Here is a 26,217-nt window from a genome sequence, read left to right on the forward strand (position 1 = left end):
TTAGCTTCTCCTGCTCACAGCCAGGAGGGTAAAAGGTGAGATGGCTGCCTTCTACGTAACAATGCAGCAGTGACCACAGTGCTGTATCTACAGTAATGAGCACCTGAGGGCTTAACTGGCATCAACATGTTCGCCTATTAAGGCCAGACAGACAAAAACCAATCCAAACTAGAAGAGTAACATTCCAAAAGTCATTTTAATCCATTCTTTTAATAACATTTTATATGCAATTACATATTTATTTATATAAAATAAATATCTCTAAGAAATACTATACACAAGTATTTAAGTACATCACATCTTACAATTAAACAGTCAAATACTTATGTACACCATAAAATAACTGCAGTAAGACTTGCCAACCATGTGTGATATCTGCCTTGCCTGAATGCGGACTATATATTTTTTTTGTTGTGACTTGCATCTAGATGAACAAGCTGTGACGATATAAACAAGCTCCCTGTTTAAGTATTCCTTTCACCTGCATGTCAGTGACGTGCCAGTATTGTGCAGGAAAAAAATATATATTTGTCTCATTCCTTAACAGAAATGTGTGCAATAACAATTTGAACTTTATATTGGCCTATAAATATAAATGCAAAATAACTGCATTAAAGGCTGATTCATCATAATGAAGAAATGCGGACTGAAAAATTATCTTCGTTCGATGTGGACCTGAATTCAACACATAAATGGACATATTTGATAAAAGAATTAAAACACAAAACATAGAACAGATGCTGATACAATTAAATTTCTCACCGAATTGGAAATTCACATTGATTATCTAGGAAGAGCATTATATTAAATTACATCTACTTGGCACTGATGCATAACATCTGAATATGAGTACATTTAAATGTGACAGCTGAAATGTTTCAACATTTGATACTAAGTGGGGGACTTGTAGATGCTGGGTGTGCATGTGCCCAAGTCAGAACGAATGAAGCTTTAAACACAATTCCACGTTTGTTTTAAAAACAGAACCTTTGGTCACCGACGATTCTGCTTTCAGTAAAGTAAAGTTTAAGTAAAGTTCATTATTTTTTTAAATTCCATTCCAAGCAAATTGATGTTGGTAGTGTCTACTGAAAAGAAAACCCGGTAAGAAAGACAAGTGGAAGTGCAGAGAAGGCTGTACAGTAGACTTGATCCAGTGTCTGTATTGCTGCTATGGTGCTACAGGAGAGCTCCTTTTGGGCGTTTCACTGTGGAGAGTTAAGCTGTAATCCACATTGGCTAGTCAGCAGAGGGACATATGTCCTTTTATATACTGCATAGGAGAGCTTCACAGGGCTGGCTGGGATTTACAAAGCCTGGAAAGAAAACAAAACAAATGGAACAATCCAGAAATGCATTAGGGAGAGGCTGCTGGTAACGCAAACACTGGCGAGCACAAAGACACACACAGTTCAGCACAAACACACAGACCATAACAGAGATACACTCCCCAGCGCAAACACAGACAGGCGCAAAAACAGCCAACACGCCGAAAGATACACATGCCACAGACAGCTGCACACAAGAGGGAGTCTCCAGAACATTGCACACGCGTGTTTGGCGTGCTACACACAGGGCAGATACCCTGAGCGTGGCTGGGTGAGTCTCTGTCTTATTCTGGGTTAAATGATCTTCTCCATGGTTGGGTAAATGCGCACTGCACAGGGGATTTTCCACATGGATGCTTTCACCAGCACAGGAAGTCCAGCACCGTGTACCCCAGTCTAATCACCTCTCAGCAAATTATAGCCACAACCCATATCACCCATATATGATTTCTAAATAAAATTAAAGCTAAGAAAAAAAGCTGACCTGTTAACATGTAATCAATCCTGCACTGCGTTGATATAAATGTGTTTGTATGCACACAGAAAAGAAGCATTTTCTACCCATTTTCTTTCCTGCTTTATTTCCGGAAAGCCCTGGATGGGTGGGGGTGTTATCCCCCCTCTCTCTTTTATGAAGGCAATGGAGTGGCATTGCAGAGACTGAACTCTGGAGATACCAGAGTTAGTGAATCACTTTGATGTGCTCTGTGCCTGCTCTGAGATCTCATTACGTGGGAGGCAGAGAGGGGAGGCTGTATTGATCAGCAGCCAACTTCTCTTCTCTGTCAGTCTGCAGAGGATAGGCCGTTGTTTTTCACACGGAGCTGCTTGCTAGTCTGTGCTCAATGTCAGACCGTGCTCCGGCTCTGACCTTCCCCGATTCTGCTCCTCGCTGCAGTGCTAGTGACAGGCCAGGAGGTGGCGCATTGTGCTGCCCCAGAAGCATGACGGCAAAATCAACATTTCTGCCTTTTCACATGCCTGGTTGACTACGGATAACATTGTATGAAACTGAATTGTAGTAAACACGCATTGCACAATTGAATTAATCATATTTTAACCGTTAAAAAAATAAATGTAAAATAATAAAACTTTAAGGTAAAACCAATGCACAGATATCTGTATTCTAAACAATAGATATTAAACAATAGTTATATTATACATTTGCAAATACTGTATAACATTTTGTATTTATTGTGGCTGGGACGATCAGGAAACAACTACATATAAACATTATTATTACTTTATTTGTGGCTTCTGTGGAGAACACATTATCGTGTAACACCTCTGTGTTCAGGTGCCTAAACAAATGAATGGAACGACAGTGATTGGAACAGAACATGTCCAAATCACACTAATGTCGTAATTGAAAATAATAAATGGGTGGAGCTAGTCAGAAACGGAAGGCTGGCTGATGAGATGTAGTCTCTAGACATGCTGTTAAACAAGCACTGCACTCAAAACCCAAAGCAGATTCATCATTTAGGGTCATATCATATCAATAAAAAAATAGAAGACTTTTAGTTTTTGAATTCAAGCTGCAGATGAAGAAAAAAGAGTTACCTTATGTTTTGTACATTTCAATGAAAAGCTTTCTTCAAGCAACAAACAACCTGTAAGGATAAGATAAATAGGAAAAGAACCAGAAGAGTAAAAGTCAGCTATACGTTGTGTACTCTCCTTGATTAATATTGTCCTTAATTGAATGAGCCTGTCCTTTAACATGCCTATGCCAGGTTCAAACTAGTATGCTTGTGAAGGAATGTAAGGTGAATTTATGCCATAAATATCCTTATACAAAGCATTTAGAGAGAGAGAGAAAGAGAGAGAGAGAGAGAGCAAGAGATTTCAATCACTAAGTGCATGCACACAGCGTTTCCACACACACTCTTACCACTCTCTTTGGCACAGACATAGTGGAATTTCTGGTGGCAGCCTTTGCTGCAGCAGCTGACTGATGCACCCACATCCTGGCACTTTGAACAGCTCTGCATTGTGGAGAGTAAATAAGCTTTGAATGTTGCAAAGATGATGAAACATCACATTGTAATATAAATATGCCTGCAGTAGAGGTCACAGCCTCTTTGGTAACCAGTATTAATCAGTTAGTGTGAACTAAGTTTGTCAGAATAATCATATAATCAAATAAAATAAAAATATTTTTCACATATTTGGAAGATATGTGATACTCACATGGTTGTGGTTTTCTACTGTATATAATCTATATTATTGCAAAGATATTGCAGCATTACTCAGTAATAGCCTGCACTGTGTTGAAAGGTGTGCCTGACATATTTACCATCTCAGAAGCAGCACTCATGGCTTCCTTCAGTCCATACAGCTTGCCAGCAACCAGGAAAACTCCACTGGTCCAAACAGCACAAGCTTCGTGAACCCAGTTCTCCTTAGCCTCTACTTCCAGTTCTTGTTTTTGAGTAGCTCCACTGCTATCCTGCAACCTTGAATGAGCTGCCCCCTCCTCACCGACTCTCCTTTCATAGCTCTGAGACTGCTGCAGCTTTTTGTACCGCTCCAGAAATCTGGGCCGAATTGTGGCAGTCTCTCCTGACACCTTGTCTGTTTTCTTGGGCCGCCCGGGGCGGCCATTGCCACTGCTCCCCCCAGTTAGGCTTTTTACACCTCCCCTCTTCAGTGTGTTGGCCTGCACCGCACTGCAGTTCACTGTCACTCTCTCGTCCCTAGACTCCACTTTGTACTTAAAAGACATCGCCTTCCGTGGTATGCTGTCCTCAGGGTAGTATGGCCCACACAAGTCCCCAAGCTCTCTGTAATTGGCTGGTTTGCCACACAGGCAACAAGAAAGACACCTGTCAATCAAGTTTTTGTTCACCAAGGGCCCCTGCAGCATCACAGAGGAGTTTGGTATCACCTTAGCAGCGGTGACGGGGTTCTGTATTTTGGGAAATCTCTTTTCCCTTGCTTGGAGAAGCAGCTCCTCCTCAGGCTTGTTGACGATAGCACAAAAAGAAGCTAGTTCTTCTGAACTATCAATGTACACATATGGACTGAAGGGTTTATTTTCTATTTTTTGCGGTTTGTACATTACATATTTTAAACAAATCTCTGGCTGCTGCCCTTCTACAACTGGATTAGCTTGCAGTCTGTGTCGAGTCTTAAGTCTCCACCCATTTTTTGTAGGCTTAGTATTGTGTAAATATATATTTTTTCTCTGGTTGGACCCTGCTTTTTGGATTATTGTTTTGTTTTTGATGCCCTGTTTAGCCATGGCTTTAGCCTGCCTTTTTTTTGTGGGGGTCGTTGCACATCTTGCCTTCTTACACATGCTAATGTGTGTGGGGGTCAGTGTGAGGGCTATTTGCTCCCCAGCTGGAAGTGCAGAGGTGGGGGTTGGTGTCTCCTGTTCCACTGTACTCTCTAAGGGTGTGAGACCCTTCCTCCTCTTCCTCCTCTGCTTCAAATGCATTTCATGGTTGTTCTTGATCGCTCTTTGTTTCGCTAGTCGTGGAGTGTTAATGACTAGACTCTCAGACCCTGATGCTAACTCGGGTTGATCTCCACTCTCTGTGGACAGCTTTTTTCTCTGTTTTATAACTGAAGCTTTGTCAACGGTTGAGTCTTGCGTTTCCTCAATGTTCTGTCTGATTTCCTGCTGTTCCGGCACCACTTCTCCTTCCTGTACTGTTTTTGCTTGTTCCGAACCTTGTAGTGTGGTTCTTGTCATCACATTTCCTTGTACATTTTCAACTTGAGGATTTGCAATGTGCTTTTTTGACCCTGGTGATGTAATTTTTTGAACCATTGCTTCATATTTTAGGCCTCTGCCTTTTCTAGGGGGCAGATACTTTGTTTTGGCTGGATATTGGGGAGATATACAAGGAATGTCATTTATATCAACAGGGGAGGGATCTTTGGCAAGGAAACTTCTCAAAGGAATATTAAAATTCTCTCCTTGCATTAGTCTCTTCTTGGGACCTTTGACTCCCATCAACTTAGTTTTTAAAGGGGGCTGTAAAATCTCTGGTTTGATTCCTTTGACCCCTCTTTGTTTTCTCACAGGTAATGGGGAATGGCAGCTTGATTTCCTCTTAATGGAGGACACACTTTTTTCTGATTTGCTAAGCAGTGTTCTGTACACACCCTTCTGGTGTACAGAAGCAAGGTTTTGTTTCGAACTCACACAATCCTGTTCTTTCAGAAATGCTGTCCGTTGTCTCTTTATTTCCTTCAATGCCTTGGGTAAAATGCACATTGTCTTCCTCTCCTTTGCTTTTTCTTTTAGTGGGTTCTCTTGTGTTTGTTTTCTCGATCTCAGGACCATGGGCCTTTGAGCTTTAACACAGGGAGATAAGCACAGGGTGGTTTCCTGGTTTTCATCTTGCTGTCTATTTTCACTTAAGCCCCTCCTTCCCTTCCTGTGACCTATGACCATAGGCTTAGGGCCTCTCTGCTTCCTCCATTTGATTTTAGAAATCAAGCCCTTGGGGTCACATTGAGAGTCTTTGACAACACCCCCATTGGATGGTTTTTGGCATGGCTGCCTTTTCAAACGGAGACAAGTTTTTGGAGTAGCCATTGCAGTGAAAGAGCGAGTACACATCCTCGATGGAATGTTTTCTGTTAAAAGAGTAGGTGTCTGACTGGAAAGGTCCTTGTGAGCGGCCCGTGCTTGTTCTACGAAGACCATGGCTTTACTGGGTGGTAAACCCATGTCCTGAGGAGGTGCTGGAACACTGTCACCTTCTGCACTGGAGAGTCTTCTGATTCGAACACTTGTGTGCATTAGCATTCCAGGCTGACGTCTCCTCCCCCTCACATGTTTTCTGTTGAACACCCTAAGCTTTGCAGAGGTAGCCATCGGCTCAGATTTGGTTGAAGGTGTCACTGCACTGGGGCAGCTTATTCCAGGATCAATTTCTTCATCACCTTTTTTGGGGGAAGGTGGAGTATCAGCCCAGGAAGGTGCTGAGTGCATCATTGACTTGCCTGGGAGCTGAGGAGATTCTGGTTCCGGTACCACAGCCTCACACTGATCGATGCGCTCCCTTGCCTGGGACGGAGGTGTTGCTTCCTCATTAAAGACCGAGAAGACTGTCTTCACAGAATTAGTCAGAGGTGTAATGTCGCAAATGTCTGACCTCTTTTCTGAGATTGTGACCTGATCGGTGTCTTGCACCTCTGGTTTAGCTGGAGACTTGCTGCCCTGCTCCTGTGCTGGGCTGAGAAATTCTCCAGATTCCAGTGACCATGTTATATTATTAATGACCTCAGAAGATGGCAAACTCTCCTCCTTACTCACTTCAGCAGCCTGACTGGAAAGGACAGCGTGCTGCTCTTCGTCTGCCTGCAGCCTCACTTTCGAAGCAGATGAAAGCCTCCCTTCAAAAAGCTGACTCCTAGAGCTCACATGTGGAAGCTCTAATTCGTCGTCTTTCATGGATATATATTCATCCCCCCAAACAAATGGCACTCTCTTCCCTGTAGCATCCAAATCAGGAGGAAACTCAGATTTGTAGGTTTCAGGTTGTGCATCACAGCCCGTGTCTCTCCTGCGACTGGCATCATTAATATCCCCATCAGATGGACTATAATCCTGTACCAAATCCTGATACATTTTTTCATCCTTGTCATTGGGGTAATTGTTGTCACTCGGAGCATCACTTATCTCATGTAAAACAGACAGGCATTTCTCTTCCCCTGCCCATTCCTCCTCCTGCTTGCATGCAGTGACATCATCCTGCTTCTCACACTCTGCGAGGAGCTGCACTTTCCCCTCCCTCTCCTTCTCCTCTACCTTCTCTGACCAGGCTGACTCCTCAAAGTTCTCCTTGGCTGAGTCCCCCAGGCTGTCCGCTGGGGAGTTCTGCTCTTGGTTTAGAGAGGCGGGAACAGAAATGCTGATGGGGGACCTCTCTGCTCTTAATTCCTTTAGTATGGTGTTCAGGTTGTCACCTTCAGCTTGTGCAGGCCTGTGTGAGGCCTCTGACTGAGAGGACATGTCACTTGGTGAGGTCATTACACAGGAAGGAACCATATCCAGAGTATGCTGGGCATTTGTGGTGGCCTGTGTTGGGCTTGTGCTCTGTCTACAATAGTAATAACTACTCTCCTGTTGGTCTTCAGAGCTGTTGGGGCATCTCCCCTCTTGTAGCCCACTTTGGATGTTCGGGGAGGTGCTGAAAGCTTCAGGCACAGGGGCAGTGTCCTGGGTGTCTAAACACGAACTGTCCTCAAGTGTGTGAAGCTGGCCCTTAAAGTCCTCCTCTTGTTTAGGATTGTTACGCTTGCTGCCCTTCTTGTTAGCTATGAGTGCTTCAGAGAGCAGCAGCTGCTGGACGTTGTTGGAAATGTTTTCCACCTGAGATGTCAGGGCATTGAGACTCCACAAGCTGGGATTGGACAATAGCTTCTCCGAGAACTTATCCTTTAGTGAACCTGCATAGCTGGTTGTCTGATGATTGACGCTGGGGGATGGCTGGGACTGCTGTGGTATATGTAAGCCTTGCTCCCGTAGACTAGAGGAAGAAGAGGCTCCTGAGGTGATGGGAGGCTGGCTGTACAGGAAGGTCTCAGAATTGACCATTAAGGGGGAAGACGTCGGGTTGTAAGAGGGTGACCTGCCAACTGACCTGACAGGAGAGTGGCTGGCATTGGGGCTACAGTTCTGGTAGTACTGCTCCGGGGACCTCACAGAGATGTCTGACAGGCAGTAGTTCTGTTGTGGCTGGCTAAAATGTTGGTATTTTGAAAGGCTGTCCTGTGTGCTGGGAATCCCCTGCAGCGGGGACTGTTGTTCATATCCAGTTCTGGATGGAGGCTGCTGGTAGGCATAGTTGTTCTGAGTCCTGTAGCTACTCTGCTTGAGGCTGTTGCTGTTTCCCAGCTGCCTGTTATACTGGGAGTTTGGGGGCATGGGATAGCCTTTGTAACAATGTGGAGTGACATTGCATTTTTCTATATAAGAAGGCGTAGAGGTTCCAAGAGACTGAGTGTGCTGGGGGAAATGGAGATGCCCATGGCTGTAGGTCATAGCAGATGGGGTTGTGTCTTGTGGCAGTTTCTGTTGGTGATGGCTGGTGTACACCGGAGTGGAAGGCTGACTGACATGGGAGCACTGGTTCTGTGAAATGGCCAGAATATTCTGCGGTAGAAACTGAGATCTGCTATCAACTGCCCCACCTGTAGATTCCAGCCGACCAAGCATGTTCTGCTCATACTGGGACATGTGAGAAGAATCCTCCCATTTCTGCTGAAGATGGCCTTCATTTACGTACTGGGTAGAGTAGGCAGTGTTAAGATGGCTGCTGTATCCACCCTGTAAGTGCTGGCTTGGCATTTTGTCTCTTTTGTACTGTTTTTCAGCTGAGGCAGAGTTGCTGCCATAGCCAGGGTAGGCTTGCTGGCCGTAACAATCCTTAGCGCCCGCGCCTGCTGCTGCTGCTGTTGCTGCCACTGAGAGAGAGTGCGCCTCATAGCCCTGTCTGTTCTGGCTGTGATGATGTCTGTAATTCTCAAGGCGTGATAATTCATAGGGCTCCTGCTGGTGGCAGTGCTGGTTACCACGGAAACCACTCCTTTCTCTGAAAGACTGCATGACTTCGACTAGGGTACTCTAAAAAAGAGGAAAGAAAACAGAGAGAATGTGCTTAGTGCTAAACTTCCCTGCTTATATTTATCCATTTTACTTGAATGCTTTCTTCAAACAAGTAGAGGATATCATTTCATGTTTTTTGACTATGCTTGTTTTTGGAAGGGTCAAACAAAGAGTTGTAAGAAGTGTTTGAAGCATGCCTCATTGTTATGCTTAAAAAATACCAACCTTGAAAAGGATTTTTTTCTATGTTCTTTTATTTATCTTCATTTTATTGGGATAACCATAAATCAACAGATATGTACACATTCATATCCCATTAGACATTACAGCATTAAATAATACATAACATCACATTCCTTTTTAAAATTTACACTGCAATAGTACTGTCACATAGACAGCACTAAGTTAATTGTTAATGTGTGCTACAATCCAGGATTGAAGTCAAATTAGACATGCTGAACTCAAAACGAGAGTCAATCGCATCAGCAGGACAAGTCTCTCACTGTGATTTAAAGGCCACTTTTCATAGATGAGATTTGAAGTGACATGATGTTGTGCAATTAATTTCAGTGTTATTGCCAACTGCTGAGGGATATGCCTCAACCCTACCCAACGTTAAATACAGGCGCACCATAATATTTTAGTTATTTTAGTTATTTTAGAAATTATGTTAGGTACAGTAGCAGTTGACAGAGCATGCACATATCAATCCATTACTTGGTTTTCTCCATATAATTTATCCTAAAGAATCCATGGTGTACAATAACTTCTAACTTGTCTTTGCACAGGTATTTCAAAGGAGCAAGGATAAATGCCTTATCTATCTCTTGAAGGGTAAACCATAGTGTGTATCAGTGGTTCTCAACATGGAGTCTGGGGGTCACCAGGGGTACATGAGTGGGTTCCAGGGGGTCCCCAGCAAATGGATGCATTGTTAAACTTCACCATTGTTTCATTTACAAGCAAGAGAACTAGAGAATGACTAGTTTGACTATAGTACTCTCTATAATCACTGTACTCTCTGCCTACAATACAGATAGTCATGGACAAAAAATGGATTTGGGTGCAAGAGAAAAAATCGAATCAAACGGGGGTTTATGGCCCTAATTGTCCTCCAGGTGAGTGGGAAGCACTATACAGTGTATAGAACAGCAAGTATTACATTTGCCCTTGTCCTTTGTATTAATACATTCATATCTTTGAAATCTAATGATCAAGCAGTTTGGTTCCCTTGAGAACGGAATATGCTATAACGAACTGTTATCGCTACAACCTGAAGTATTCGGGCTCCCCAGTCCCAGCATATGCAAGGAGAAAAGTTGTCTCTACTATGCATCTTTCTTGATGGTAACCTAGGACCTAGTTAGAGGTTTAAAAACAGCTCTGAGGAAATGCTAAATTTGCATGGTTTCTTGCTGAAAAAAAAAAAAAAAAAGACTAGCTTGGGTTCTAAGCTGGTCTGTGGCTGGTCAAAGCTGGTCTATGGCTGGTCAAAACTGGACTGTGCCTGGTCAAAGCTGGACTGTGGCTGATCAAAGCTGGTCTGTGCCTGGTCAAAGCTGGTTAAGCTGGTAGAGGAAAATGGTGAACAAACTAATGGACGAGCTGACTATTGGCTGGTTTAAGCTGGAATTTTCAGCAGGGATATCCCTGCTTAATCACTTGATCAATAGTGTCGACTTGATTGTAAACACCTTGAAAACTGCTTGGAAAGGATTCATTAATTAAAATAGACTTAATTCTTAACAAGCTAATTAGCTAAGTATCTCACTTTGTGTGGAGCCACACATTTTTCTGGAGCGTATACACTTTTCGAGTCTTGCCTGAAGCCTGAGAAAGTGACCCTTGTGCTTGTCTGATGCCTCCAGCAGGAATACCGAACTATTCTGCGCCTATAGGAAAACAGCCGAGGGACTGAGGATTTCAGGCCTGACGCGCATACATTATAACAGGCGTAGAAAGAGGGCCTGCTCTCGTCACCGGGCCTGGCTGTGAGGCTGAACAATAGCGCGCGTGTGCGCGCGGACGCAGAGAGGTGGGGATGGAATCCGATTGTTCCGCCGCTCGGCAGATAATCCGGCGCGCACCGACTGCAGCTGCCCTGCCTTGATCTCATCATCTCCCTGGCAGCCGCAGACAGGATCGCTCCGGTCCCGCGCCCGCCCCGCGCCCGCCGGGCTGATTGAAGCAGAGGTCTCTCCGGAACGGCGAACGCTCCTCCCCCTGTTTACAAGGCAGCCCTCTCTCCTTTATTATGCATGCGGAAGCAGTTGGGTGGGAATACAGGGCACCCCTGGAGAAGATTCAAATACGGCCCAACACGCTGCTCAAAGACTGTTTTGCCCTCGTTTTGTTCTGCATATTTATGACCTTGGAATATGCTAATGCATTTTTTAAATGTATCATAAAACCATGCTCTAGCTGGATTTACCTCATTCCTCCTCTTTCCATCAACATCAGCATGATAAAATAAATATATCAGGATTCCAAGGCCACAACACAGCTGGGATCTGTTGAATTTTCTGAAATGCAAAACCCATACATGTATTTGCTGTTTCAGTCTAATGTTATAATCATTGGAATGGGGGGAAAACAATAAAAGCTTTGCTGAGCTCAAATGCAACAGTGCCTTCAAATACAAGTGTGTCTCTGCAAGGGAGTGTACAAGGGAAACTAAACTTTGCCACTTTATTGCCCAACAAAGATGCTAGGTCATTTCATGGAAAATGTCTTGTTGGCCCAATTATTATAGGATTTCCTTTTCCATCAACCAGCATAATAATAAATGATAACCATCCCAATTCATGTTTTTTGCCATTTGAAATCCAACATTAATTTCTTGTTTCTTGTTGAATAAGCCTTTAGGCACTAACCCCAAGTCACATTTGTGTGAACATCAGGAAGATGTTGGTTGAACTGTTTGGGTTTTCTCTACCCCTCATGATTATTTAAATCAGCCACATATGAGCCAGTTGAAATGGCATAATTTTATGTTTGCTCAGGAGCTACCTTTTCCCAAGGCATATATTTTACTCTGAAGGATATTTAATGATTTAATTCAAGTACCTTGCCTGAGGGAACAACAGCTACATCCCATACAATAAAAGACCTTGTAATGTTACGGTCACAACTTTTAAAATGTTTATGACAGCTATGCACCAGAGAGTGAACCCTGGTGTTTGCTAAGCTTCTTATCACATCATATTCGTCAAACTTTAGTTATCATACATGCCTAGAATGCATTTTCAGTCACATCTGAAGTTTGCTAAGTTTGATATTTGTGCCAAAACAAAACTGGCTTTGCACATCATTTTTTTTTTCTTTTTGTATTTTATGATTGTGCTTGCTGGAGTGTTAATAAAAATATTGATACATACTGTGTGTGCATATTGCATCTTTCACAACTGTTGAATTAGGTACAGACAAAACATATCAATAAACCACCCAGTATCTCATCCCATGTGGTGGCAGACTACACAGTAAACTAGGAGGAGGCAAGAGAGTCATTGATCATTCAATTTTTCAAACTGGCACACAGTGTGAACACTGCAAGATTCCAAATAAGCTCTTCAGCTTGTTTTACATGCTCCTGTTTGGTTTGGACGCCCTACTCGAATCCCTTCATCCAACATGCACAGATGCACGAGCACACAAACACACGCACACACATGCGCGCACACACTCACACACACACGCACACATGCACGCACACACATACACACACACACACACACACACACACACACACACACACACACACTCATACACGCACACATACACAGAGTAAGACAGATAAAGGGAGGGTGGACAGAATGAGGGGGTGGGTCTGAACTGAATGGTCTGAACTGAAGCATGACAGCTCGATACGCAGTGTGATGCAGGCCAGCAGGCAGGCAGGGTATGGGGAAGAAGCTCTATCTAGAACAATAGAAAGCCCTCACACTCCTGAGTCTGTGCTAGCATTCTATCTGCTGAAATGGAAGTGATAGGGCACCTTACTGCAGGAAAGTGCCTGGGGGAGGCTGATCAGTTAAAGGTCTCTTAATGTCTCCACTGTTTTATTTTATGTCCTGATATCCATAAGAAGTTTGTCTAATTTTAAGTAGCGAAAACAAGCTTTATCCAGTTTTACATGTTCATTCTCCATCCTTTCATGAGCTGTTTCAGTGACTGTGTCTTTAATGCGCATTACTATCACTGAACCTCTCTTCTGATTGACTGGCTAGCTCCAAGGAACTGAATGCCTCTGTGCCCAGTGCTTGGATTTGTCCCGGGTACAAGGATGTGTGTACATATGCAAATTAGCACATCGTTGTGATGTTACGGCATCACCAAAGTCCAAATGGCTTGTATAATTTCACATTTTTTTCATTTGAATTGTGTGGATATATTTGGGGACTGTACGTTTTGATACTTTCACAGTGTTCTTATAGCACTTTCATCTTCTTTATAATCCACATAACAAGGGAAACATGCTATAACATCTCCTGTTGCGAAGGATACAGAATACATCTGTCATTATTTTTTGTTCTGCTTTCTGAAAGGCATAGAATTATAGTAATATCATAATGGTTGCCTTGGATTGTAATATAAAGCTTTGTGCATGAATGCTTCACCTATCTTGGTAACTGTCTAGGAAGTCCCCGTCGTGAACCCCCTTCCTAGACCGTTAACTGTCAACCTATCTTCAACTTTACTCCTTTTGTGTGAGCTATGCACTCGCCAAATTCTGCCAAAGATGAATTGCCATTAGTGCTTGCATTAACGGACAATAAAGTTTTGAATCTTTGAATAAAGGCCTATTTGATTTTCACTGAAGGTGGATCCACTCATAGTTTTCTTGGGCCTAAAGAACTCCACTCCCCTGCACTACACTGTGCTGGTTAGCAGCATTCCCTATAACAGCTTGTGACAAGCGTGCAGAGCAACCTGTAATTAGAGAGCACACTGACTGCTTGGAGGCACTGCAATGGGCACAGTAGACAACAGGCGCCTCTCCGTAGCTGTAAACAACTGCAGCTTCAACAGATTGCCCCACACTCATTTTCTCGATGCATATTCTTTGCCATCTTTTGCTCACCTCATTCTGGAAATAAAGATACTAAACAGATTTCAGCTAATCTTGCTGACAGTAACGGCAGCCCAGAAGGAAAGGTTCTCATACTTGGCCAACATCGGCACTATGAAGTATGCACGATACGAATCAGATGGAATATTAAGATCCAAAGCAGGAAGGTACAGCACGGTGCTCTAGACTGGACAAAATGCCAAGCAATGTGTCATTAATTCATTTATTTATATAGCTATTTTGACACATCTTTCCCAATTTATAATTATTTTTTTGGTTGGCATTAATGGAAGCTTTCCTGTCTCATACAGTGCTGGCCATCGTTACTTGAAAACACAAATTGCCTAATTTCGCCAGCATGGTATAGCGTAAAGACTGCATGCACCAGCTGGCATCACAGATGCCTTTACTCCACCATTTACAACAAAACACAACCAAATACACAGTGATACAATCCAAATTGATGTCAGTAGGGTAATGTTGGGCTTGTCAATAAAAGCCTACAAAAGGAAAAGCTTTAGATTCAGATTCAGTCTCTCCCAGCCAGCTACTGCTCAATATTTACCACAATATGGTTGATGAGACAATGAAAAACAGAAATAGAAGGAAGGGTATCTGTGCTGTTAAATGTTAGCCCCCTTCCTTGACCGGTACTTTTAACGTGCTCACTGTCATTTCGAATGGGAGAAAGGAACAGCGAGACGTTTAAACGATTAAAGCAGGCTTTGTTGACATGGAGATGCTGTACCTTCACTGCGGTGAGCTGGGCCCAGTGTCCTTCTCCTCCCTGCAGAGAGAAAGCCCCGGGCAATTCCAGGCTCACACGACCTCTTTCAGCCAAATGCACCGTGCACTGCTTTACATTCTGCAAGTGTCCCCTGTTCACTGTTGAGTCCCCCTGTCTTTGCACGTGTGCATTAGCGCGAGAAGCGGGGCTCTACGTGTTTAATGTCTGATAGATTCTGTATGATTAACGTATATATGTTTAAATTATACACAAATGTCCCGGTCATTTTTTCATTGCTGTTTCTTAAGTTGCCAGGCATGCTTTATGAAATGTGACAAATGAAATATTGATATCCTGGATAACTGTGTAGCAGAAATGTCCAGCCATTTTTTTATCTCAGCATATAGTGTTTCAGAATACTATATCCTGACATTTGAAACAACATTAATATTTTAGTATCTTGGGCTCCAGCATTTCCAATTTCCATTGGATATGGTATACGCTATAGCACAAGAGACAAACAAAAAGAAAAATGACTACTGAAAAGACTAGACAAGGCTCTGTTATGAGAATAACACGGTCCTTCATTCTACAATGAAGTGCAATTGACTGTGTTGATGAAAAAAGCATCATCTGAGCGAGTCGATGCGCAACAAAACTATAAAACACATCAGGTGCCGTGTAATAGTCTTACATTGCTTATATTTCGGGAATCTGTTTCCACGTCTAACGGGGATATCAAGCATTGGAGTGCTCACAGACGTGTAGGACAGATCCCCTGAGAGAGCGTGTTTCTTTATAACCCCGCTGCGTACTCCGGGGCAGAGCTGTGAAATGAAAGTGCGCGCTGGAGAACGGGAGGGCTGTGGGAAGAGGCGGTGGAAACACTGGCAGCGCTCCACTCGCTCAGTCCCACGCTCCAGTGAAGCAGAGGGGGATTCAGCCTTTCATCCGGGGCTGCTTCGCTGCTGTATCCCTGCTCCATTCCTGCTATCGTTACCTCGCCGTTTCCCTCTCTAATTTATCTCCGGATTACGGTTACACGGTTTATTTTTATCTGGACAGGAAAATGATAGTGAATACGCTGTTATAAGTTATATCGGCTGCGAGAGACCGGGCGGAAGAAGACGCGTTTGTTAGCGCTTGTACAAAGTCACGGTGACATTACGGGCCTGAAATGCTATATGCCCTGCTGCTTTCAATAAGGGCACAGTGGTTTGTTTCTCTCTGTGAGGCAGACCGGTTTGCGCTCGTTCCTGTTCTGCGGCACGTCGGCCTGTCTAATTGATGATGCAGAGCGGTCGCGGTGTCACTCTTTCTTTCTCTCCGCTCTCTCTCTCTTTCTCATTCGCACTCTCCCTCATTCCATACCTCATTATTATTCTTACACCAGCATCCCATCCTCCTGGATTTTTTTTCTGTCTGGGTCACAGATTAACCTTTCACCCCTGGCTAACCCTGCCCCAATGATAATGACAGGGTGACCCTGTGGTGTGTGCTGATGCCTTTGGTCCTTCGTAGATTGTCTGCAACTGCAGGTTAGCAGATTTTATCTCAGTTATGCTACCATTTCCTTAAGCAGCTCAGCGGTCTGTCACAGTGATCCCTCCACACGACGTCATTAAGCCTGACTGCAGGTCTGCTTTGAGGGGTGTTATTTAAAGTTCTGATATTACTGTCACCTATCTGGTCGTGCAATGATAGCACAGTCTCTGATATGCTCAACGAATATTTCAGGAACATTATTTTTAGATAGTGTTTTGCAGTCTTCATTTTTTTATTACATTTCATAGTGTCGGTATTATATTTACATGCTCTATTTTGCCACTGTCACCTTACTGCAATGCACTTGCACTGAAGTTGTGCCTTGCCCATTGTCCACTGTAACAACAATAGTAATTAAAGCATCAGGGTTGAGACAGCCCCAGGATTGACACTAATTCATAATAAAGGTAGGGGACAAAGTAGATAATTAATAAATAGAAAACCAGGCAATGAAAGTGATATTTTATCCTCAGTAGTTTAATTTGACTTTACTCACAATTTGACTTTACTCATACGCAACTGTATGTACTATTCGACACTGCTGTATACCCTTCATATCCTGCTCTTCCTGCTTTGCCTTTTGCCTTAAAACAACCACACTGTTAACGGCAGAAAATACGAGTGTATTTGTGGAGTAACTGCCACAGTGAGTAATTAGAAAAGCTGGTTTTGAAGGGACTCTCTGGCAGTGGCACAGGAACAGCAGAATCATAATAAAGCATGTGAGCTTCCTCTCCAGACTCTAAAGCCAGATGAACTGTGCCTGCACACGGGAAACTGATATGCAGCTATTTACAGTGTGAAAGGGAGAGTCAGGAGGCTGGTACTCTTAATATGTTCCTCAGGTTATTTATCTCATCTAAGCTATGTCTCAGGATCCCATCTTCACAGCTGTAAGATCCAGCGAGCACTACTACATAATGTTCTATAGCAGTTTCACATACAGTATAGTGGGAAAGTATTTTCAGTGAAACAGCGAGCGTTTGGAGTGCGTTGTCAGTGTGTAAAGTTGCCGGAGCGTAGAGGTGATATCGTATGACACTGGAGTGTGCTCTTTGCAGGTTTATGAGCCTGTTACATATAGATGATGGAAGTGAGATTTAATGCTCCTGCATTTTATGATTATGGAGAATAAGGGGTCCGTGGAAAATAAATGCTGCAAATTAAATTGCTAGCAGTGGTCATATTATATATGATATGAAAAGCTTTCGTAAAAATATACTTATTTCTGCCTGTAGTAGAGAGATATACACATTTATGCAATAAGTGTACTGGTAAAAAGTGTGTGAGCCATTACAGACATGAAATATACAGAGAATACATTTTTACTGGCTCATTACCTGTTCTTATGAACAAAGGCATATCAAAAGAACCTTCTTTAATGCTCACACAACACTGTAGGAATTTCTCTGACTGTAAATCTTGGTCCCTTCTTAGGTTCTTACAAGTGATAAATGCATATGGAATGAAAAAACTTTATAGCACAGTTCAAACAAACACGCACAAATGCAGTATGTTAGGAGTTGAAAATTGTTCTGCTGGAAATGGGTTGTGCAAATTGAAGCTTTAAGACGATTTGTTAAACTGGGGGTGCTGTCAGATTGTGTCTTTTCCCCTGTGCTGTGTATCTGGGGAGAGACTGTGGACAGGGATGTGGATGTGTGGATGTGTGTGTGGAATATAGCCAAGCCGGCAAAGGATGGGGGGCTGGTAGATTTGCGTTCATTGTTGATGAAAGGTGGAATTGAATCCCACTCCCACTCTCTCTGTTATTAGGCACATCCTGGCTAAATGGCACACCATTATTATATTAGACTAAGGACTAAATGGCTCTAGTTTCTCTAATTAAACTTTAATCTCCAGTACGGTGCAAATTACCTGCAGCGTAATTGACCGGAGCTGCAGTTAAGAGGCTGAGATGCGGGACCGGGCCAGAGAGGCAGCCTGAAGGTCATGTCCTCCTGCAGGAACACCGTTTTTCAGGTGACACTGACGGCCCAGGAAAGGGACAGAGCAGAGCTGCAGTGTTTCCTGTCCTCCGTGGTCTGTGTCCCTCCTACACCGGTCTGTGTGAACCCCCACTGTGGATGTCTGTCCATATACACTGTCCTCCGGTGGTCTGTGTCTGTTCTACACCGGTCTGTGCGAGTCCTCACTGTGGATGTCTGGACATATACACTGTCCTCCGGTGGTCTGTGTCTGTTCTACACTGGTCTGTGTGAATCCCCACTGTGGATGTCTGGACATTTACACCTTTACCCATTACCCTTCACTGCCTTGTAGCTGTTCTGACAGACTCTGGATCAGTATTCGAGCTTCATTACAGCCTATCTCCTGTGTGGTGCAGTGCACAGTGTCTCTGTGCTTCGTGTGCCTATGTGGAGACAGAAAGGGTGCCCCATTTTGTGGTGTAAGCCAGCGCTGTGCACACCTGTCTCCTATCGCTTTGCTAATCGATGACTAAACTCCCAATGGCACCTGGTCGTGAGGGAAGATGCTGTCTTTCATTTATTTTCTACAGAAGCTATTGGAAGCTTTTACCAATGTATTTATAGCCGAACAAGAGTAAAATCTTTTGTTATTTCCTCTGCGAATGTTTGACAAAATATTTTATTTGTACCATTGACTATAACCTTTGCTAATTTTTAATATCGAAAATCCATTTTAGCTTTACTTCCAAACCAAATATTACCAAAGTACCAACATGAGCCCCTTAAAGATGAATTTATCAGCATTCTGCACTGCACCATATGGCCCTCCTCCTGAAAGGCTTGGAAATCCTTCCTAATGAACGGGGCGCATAAAGGAACAATGCGCCGGCCCGGCTCTTCAAATTATTTCCGCGTGGCCGGTTCGGTCCGAGCGCGCATGAATGGCCGGGGCGTCAAAACCCGGAGAGTGCTCCCTTTCCCCCGCGCCGCCCGGCGCACCGGAGCACCTGAACTGGTCTGAATGCTGCGCGGAGTAGGCCCGTCTCTGGAGCCCCCGAAAACAAATTACGGCGGCAGGGCCCGAGGTCCCCGAGCAGACGGCGCTAACAGCCGCGCGGAGAGAGCTTAGCGGCGCGAGGGAAGCGTGGGACTGCGCCGGAGCCGCGCTCATTATTCCTGCCCGTGTCACAGAGCCCCGCGCAGACGGTGGCGGGAGTAATGAAAGCGGGCAGCGGCTGCCGCTCGGATGAATGACATTGTTCGCCGACGAGGTGAGCCTCCGCTGCTTATCGCCGATCCGCAAACGGATTTCCATTCAGCCCCCGAATCAGGTGCGCACCAGCCAGCCTCATGAATAACTTATTGGAACCTGGGGGGCATGGAAGCCCTCTCTCCCTCCCTCCCCATCCCCTCCCTCTTTCCTGGGACCATTTGCATAGGCTGCCTGATTTGCATATATATGAGTGGAAAATTTAAAAAAAGGATTTGTTTTAAGGAGGTACGACGACGGTGTCTGTTGATAAAAGAGGAAAGCCTTTCCAGCTTGTATCATTCACACAAATTCTCTCTCTCCGTTTCTCTCTCTGTCTCCCTCTCTGTTTCTCCCTCTGTTTCTGTTTCTCTCTCTGTTTCTCTCTCCATGTCTCCCTCTCTGGCTATCTCTCTCTGTTTCTCTCTCCATTTCTCCCTCTTTTGCTGTCTCTCTGGCTCTCTCTCTCTGTTTCTCCCTCTCTTGCTGTCTCTGTCTCTCTCTGTTTCTCTCTGTGTCTCCCTCTCTGTCTCTCTCTCTCTCTCTGTTTCTCCCTCTCTTGCTGTCTCTATCTCTCTGTTTCTCCCTCTCTTGCTGTCTCTCTCTCTCTGTTTCTCTCTGTGTCTCCCTGTCTCTCTCTCTCTCTCTCTGTTTCTCTCTCTCTTGCTGTCTCGCTGGCTCTCTCTCTGTTTCTCCCTCTCTTGCGGTCTCTCTCTCCGTTTCTCTCTCTTCCTCATCCACTCCCTGAAGCGGGAGCCTGGCAGGCCCTGCTGCCCAGCCTGGGGGCCCTTTCCCCCGCCATGCAGACAAAGTGGTGGCAGTCTGAGCCGCCCCTCCTCCCCAGCGGGTGCACTCTGCTGCGGTCTCTCAGCTCAAACACATCCATTCGCTCTGAGGCCTCTTATCCCCCCCGCCAGGTCCGGCACAACACCTCCAGGAAGGACGCTTCCCCTCCCCCTCCCCTACACGCACACACACACGCACACATACGCACACACACACACACATGCACACACACACACACGCACACACACACATGCACACACGCACGCACGCACACACACACACGCACACACACACACATGCACACACGCACGCACGCACACATACGCGCACACACACGCACGCGCGTGAACGCACGCATCCACACACGCAAACACACACACGCACATACACACACGCACACGCACGCACACACACATGCACATGCACATGCACGCATGCACACACACACGCACACACACGTGCAAACACACACGCACACACACACAAGCACACATGCAGACACACACGCACACACACACATACACACATGCACACACACAGACACGCACGCACGCACACAGACACGTACACACACATACACACGCACGCATACACACACACACACAAACACAAATACACACGCACACACTCATACACAAACAGACACATACAAACACACGCACGTACATAGTTCATACACTCTTTTAATAACTGCGTTTCAGGATCTAAAACAATACATTTTGTTTTTTTTCCTGCTGCAAATGGGCTTCATCAAATTCAGCGCATGAAGTAGGCTAAGTCACGTTGCGGTTCTAACTGTGAATCCACATCAGTCTCGTTTGCATGCCTTTGTTTGACCTTCCTCTCAGTGTAATTTGTGCACCATATTGGGAATAGAACACCACATGCTCACACCCACACATGCATTCACACACCTACATAAATGCACACACACATTCACACAACTACACAAACACCCACACACGCACACACACACACACACAGCTACATAAACACACACAAGCACACACACACATTCACACAGCTAGATACATTGACACATACGCAACCACACAAACACAAGCACACACACCTACATAAACACACACAAGCACACGCACACACATTCACACACCTACATAAACACACACACAAGCACACACACATACACACACATTCACACACCTACATAAACACACACAAGCACACACACCTACATAAATACACACACAAGCACACACACACATGCATTCGCACACCTACACAAACACACACAAGCACATGCACACACACATTCATACACCTACATAAACACACACACAAGCACACCCATACATGCATTCAAAAACCTTCATAAACACACACACACACTCCCCCTACCTCCTCTCTCCTCCCTGATGGGCGGGCAGCGTGGGGTTAGACGTCCAGAGGAGAGCTCTATCAGTCACACGGAAGGGCTGAGTGCAGTGCCTGTCTCACACATGTGCACGCACACACACCCACACACACACACGTGCGCACACACACACACACGTCCAGAGGAGAGCTCTATCAGTCACACGGGAGGGCTGAGTGCAGTGCCTCACTCACACATACACACACACACACACACACACACACACACACACACGCACGCACACACCCACACCCACACACACACACGTCCAGAGGAGAGCTCTATCAGTCACGCGGGAGGGCTGAGTGCAGTGCCTCACTCACACACACACACATGCACGCACGCACACACACCCACACACACACACACACACACGTGCGCACACACACACACGTCCAGAGGAGAGCTCTATCAGTCACACGGGAGGGCTGAGTGCAGTGCCTCACTCACAAATACACACACACACACACACACACATGCACGCACACATCCACACCCACACACACACACACACACCCACACACACACGTCCAGAGGAGAGCTCTATCAGTCACGCGGGAGGGCTGAGTGCAGTGCCTGTCGGAGGCTGCGTCCTCCGCAACTCATTGATTCCTTCTCACCTCCAGCCAGCATTTATTAGCGGCCGCATTAGAGGCGAATCATTCCTCATCTGCTCTGGCACCGCTCACGCAATTAGTGTTTTCAGTCTGCCGGGACCAGACGGGGAGTGTGCATTACTGATGCATTCTGTGCCTGACGGCAGCAGAGGTCCGGTGTAGGCCCACAGCACATCTGAAATCCAGGGGTCGCCGAGGGGATACTCTCACTTTCCCCAGTCTGCCTCTTTATTATTTCCACGGACGTTTTAGTGGAATAGGCTTCTTTTCACACACAACTCATTTTACAGCGACAAAGCTTTGTGCATTTCAAATAGTATCCTCATCTGCGCATCGCGGAAATTTTACATCACTAAAAAATAACTGTTGTGGGCAGAAGGGTTTGCCGTGTATACACACAAAAATATTCGGTGAGTGGTACTCCTTAGAGTGCCAAGGACTAAGTGACACAGATGGAAAGATGTGAGCTTGATTCTGTTCTTGAGGTGCACATTAGCGCTTCGGGCTGGTTGTATGAGACAGAGGAGAGGGTGACAATACAGCCGGCTCATTATTAATGCGGCAGAGAGCCTGTGAAATAGGGCACCGATAAAGGAGAGGACTGCGGAGAACGGGCCTTCTGGCTCCTGGGGGACCACTGGCCATGAAGCCCGGCTTATTTTTAGGAGGTGACTCTGGTGAAAACCTCTCAGTTGTTCTGTAATAATTTTCCCCATTATTTTTCCCGCTGTTCCTTGCCTCTACCTAGGAATAACTATTTCTTCTCTATCTGAATAATAAGATCACTGAATGGCCCATTATCTGTTTCCAGGCAACATTTGACATCTTCACTGTAAGATTCTTTATGTCTCAAATAAAGCAAAAAAGGGATATCCTTGAATATATTACAATGGATTAAAAAGACTTCAGATACTCAAATAATGTACTAAATATTATAATATTCTTCAATAAAACAAGGATTAAAAATGCATTTAGTCTGGGCTTTATAACTATGAAAACATTACATTACATTACAATCACTTAGCAGGTACGCTTACCCAGTGCAGCTAACAAAAGTGGAGAACATCAATGTTAGGATCAGCAATACAAAAGTGCAATATCACCAAGAGGGCAAAATAGGCAGAATTATAATCAATTAGTGTCAAGTTAACTGAACAAATCAACAATTAAGTAAATAATATTATGCAGCTAACCACATGGCTTTGTCTATACCATTATCCCTAAATGAAATCGCACAATAAAGAAAGAGGATTGGTAACAAGGGGCAAGGGGTCATGATGTAGTCTGAAGGGGTGGGTTTTCAGTTTCAGTCAGAAGATGGGGAGGGTTTCTGCTGTACTGACCACAGCAGGAAGCTCATTCCACCATCTCACAGCTAGAAGAAGCAAGAGACGTGCCCTGGGGGATAGCAGAATGGTGAGGTCTGTTTGGTATGTAGAATGTTATGTAGGTATAGGTAGCCAGTAGAGGGAGAGTACTGTGACATGGTTGAGCTTTGGAAGGTTCTTAATCAGGGGCCTCATTTATAAAATAGTCTTACGATCAAATTGCATCTTAAATAGAGGCTTACGCAGAAAACCATATGTAGCTATTTATGATTTTGATGTGGATATGATGATATCTCTATGTAAGGTTACTAGATGTACTCTAAGTTCATTATCTGTAGGTTATGTGGAGGTATTGCAGGTTTGAGGGCTGCACACGAGTCTGCAAAGTAGGCTGTATTGTCGACTTAATAATACATATTTATTTGATAATCGAATTTCAGGCATGAAGAGTATAAGGAATGTTGACACAACCTTATTTAGAGGAAAATGGCTGTTATTTGCTGCATTCACAAGATGGGTTAATGGTAAAGCATGTTCACATGAGTTATATTTCATATGAGATTTATACACTGCATAACAGGTGTGTAATATGCTATTTAAATCAACATAAGCATAGTCAATAACTCACAGCCACAGCTGGGTTGAGTAGGTGGGGAGAAAGGCTGCATTAACCAGATGTTGTACAGAAAGAATCTAAACGCCCAACACACACGTATGATGTTCTCAGAGAGAAACCGTTTGTTGTTTGGTACCACTCCAAGATTCCTAGCTGAGGAGTAAGTTCACACTGTGCTGCTGTCCAGGATGAAAGAAAGGACAATGGGGAGAGGTATAGCATCCTGGTATAAGCCAAGCTGTGCTTCAGGTGATGATTCAGCATCCAGGGTGACATGTCTTGTCAGCCGAGATGCACCCTGAAACCAACATATTGGAGGCGAATCATTGGGGAAAGGAGAGAGGAAGTAGGTATATCTTGATAAGATAGAACCTAGAGACTTGAATATTTGAAACTGCATGCCTGTCCCTTCCTCATACAACCTGGAAGGAACTAATATGGAGGTTGAGAGCTGTGCAACCGATCACAATGATAGACAGAGGTGACAACAAGACATGGTGGTCAGCTGTCTCCAGTGCAATAAAAAATACAGAATGGAGAAGAAAGAAGCTGCCTTTGCACAGTGGAGCAAGAGCCAACTCTTTTGAGTGGCTGGCCCTGAAGCCAGACTGGAGAGGGTCTAGGAGGTTATTTTCAGACAGAAAAGGAGAGAGTCGGTTGAAAACAATATGATTAAGAGTTTTGGAGAGAAAGTGAAAAGGAGAGACAGGACAATCGTTCTGATTGACAGAGGGGTCACGGGTGGACTTCAGGAGCAGGTGGGCTTATGAAATCATACTGTAAGAATGCCAGAAGAAAACACAAAGCAAATTCCACCAGGCTTTAAAAGCTAAATTGATCATCCCTGTCACCATTACAGTTCTATTCAGGAATACATAGCAATTGTTTACTTAGCCTTGGGCCTCCTTTCAATGGCTCTGGGGGGAAAAACATCAAATAAAAAACAAAGCAGTTGCAGGATTTAGCTTGTTCTGCCCTCAAGCTGACATCAGACTGACACTTACAGGAGCACTGCTCCAAACACGAGCTGATACACTCAGCAGAAGCAAGAGTACTGTAACTACCTTCCTCTCATCTTCCAAAATGTATTCAGTATTTACACTTAAATGACCATGTGAGCCCATTCACGTGCATTTAGAAAATGAGGCTGTTGTCCTCTAGTTAGCAATGCGTGATTGACGGTACGATGTTCTGCGCTCTGTTCATTGTTTTAGGCTGCTCTGCATGAATACAGTCTTTACAAGGCTGACATTCAGACGGTGTCTCTCCGAGGCTGCGGAAACCATGACTGTGACGCTGGATCAATAACGTTCCTGCCAGCAGGGATCTCGCATCTGTTTGGGCGTGCAGACGCCTCTTAGAAGGACTTGAGCGTGCTCACTGGCCACAGATAAACAAGTGCGCTCACATCTCCGGGGAGGTTACCATGGCTACCAGAGCTCATTTAAGCAGTCTGTCCTAGAGGCAATACAATAACAGGTTTCAAGGCCAAAAATGTCACTTTTTTGGAAAGGAGAAAATGTCTTTTATTGATAAAGTGGTGTGAGTTTACACTCGTGCTAAGACATGTGCACACACGCCTTCGTGAGAGCAATTGCGTGTAACTCTGAAGGAAAAATCACAAGAAAAATCTCTAATAACACAATTTCGTAAAAGGATTGTGCGAACAAAGGTGCAAAATATCTATTTCCATGCCTAGTCTTTGCGTGAGGGAGCGAAGCCGAAGTAGTTTCTTTGTCTCCTTGGAAAAATGTCAGGTTTTAATGAGCAACCTCTCCCCCAAGTGAGGAACAGCTCTCAGCACGATACCCTGGCTGGCGATGTAATGGGGAGATGGATGGACATCTGAGAACCTACAACACAGCATTATATGAGAAGAGAGAAAGTAATAAACAAAGGCTGTGCTGTATGGATGCAGTGATGGCTGCACTTTCCTTATCATCTCATCTGGCCTCATCTCTGTGATCTCTGTGGGCTACTGCATGTGTGTGGTATACTGGACGCATTGGGGGGTGGGCGGAGGATGAGAACAAACAAACCAGGATTCTGTGAAGCAGGAACAGCAGACTACAGC

At 44.6% G+C, this 26,217-nt stretch overlaps 1 protein-coding gene and 1 long non-coding RNA gene across 2 annotated transcripts in view; one reads left to right on the top strand and one right to left on the bottom strand.

Annotated features, from left to right (window-relative positions):
• Window positions 1–190: 190 nt before the first annotated feature.
• LOC133119326 (retinoic acid-induced protein 1-like) overlaps window positions 191–26,217 on the bottom strand; it is a 37,400-nt gene continuing 11,373 nt past the window's right edge. Inside the window, exons 2-5 of the mRNA XM_061229865.1 lie at window positions 3,628–8,919; window positions 3,223–3,316; window positions 2,892–2,941; window positions 191–1,316 (exon numbers count right to left, since the gene is read on the bottom strand). Of these exons, the coding sequence (XP_061085849.1) occupies window positions 1,308–1,316; window positions 2,892–2,941; window positions 3,223–3,316; window positions 3,628–8,901 (5,427 nt within the window). The 5' untranslated portion in view covers window positions 8,902–8,919 and the 3' untranslated portion in view covers window positions 191–1,307. The remainder of the gene's footprint in view (window positions 1,317–2,891; window positions 2,942–3,222; window positions 3,317–3,627; window positions 8,920–26,217) is intronic.
• LOC133119399 (uncharacterized) lies at window positions 9,882–11,524 on the top strand. Its single transcript, XR_009706522.1, has 2 exons — window positions 9,882–10,019; window positions 10,770–11,524. It is a non-coding gene; the product is annotated as an uncharacterized LOC133119399 (long non-coding RNA).

This window comes from Conger conger, chromosome 2 (genome assembly GCF_963514075.1).
Source record: "Conger conger chromosome 2, fConCon1.1, whole genome shotgun sequence".
In the NCBI taxonomy this organism is placed as follows: Eukaryota; Metazoa; Chordata; class Actinopteri; order Anguilliformes; family Congridae; genus Conger; species Conger conger.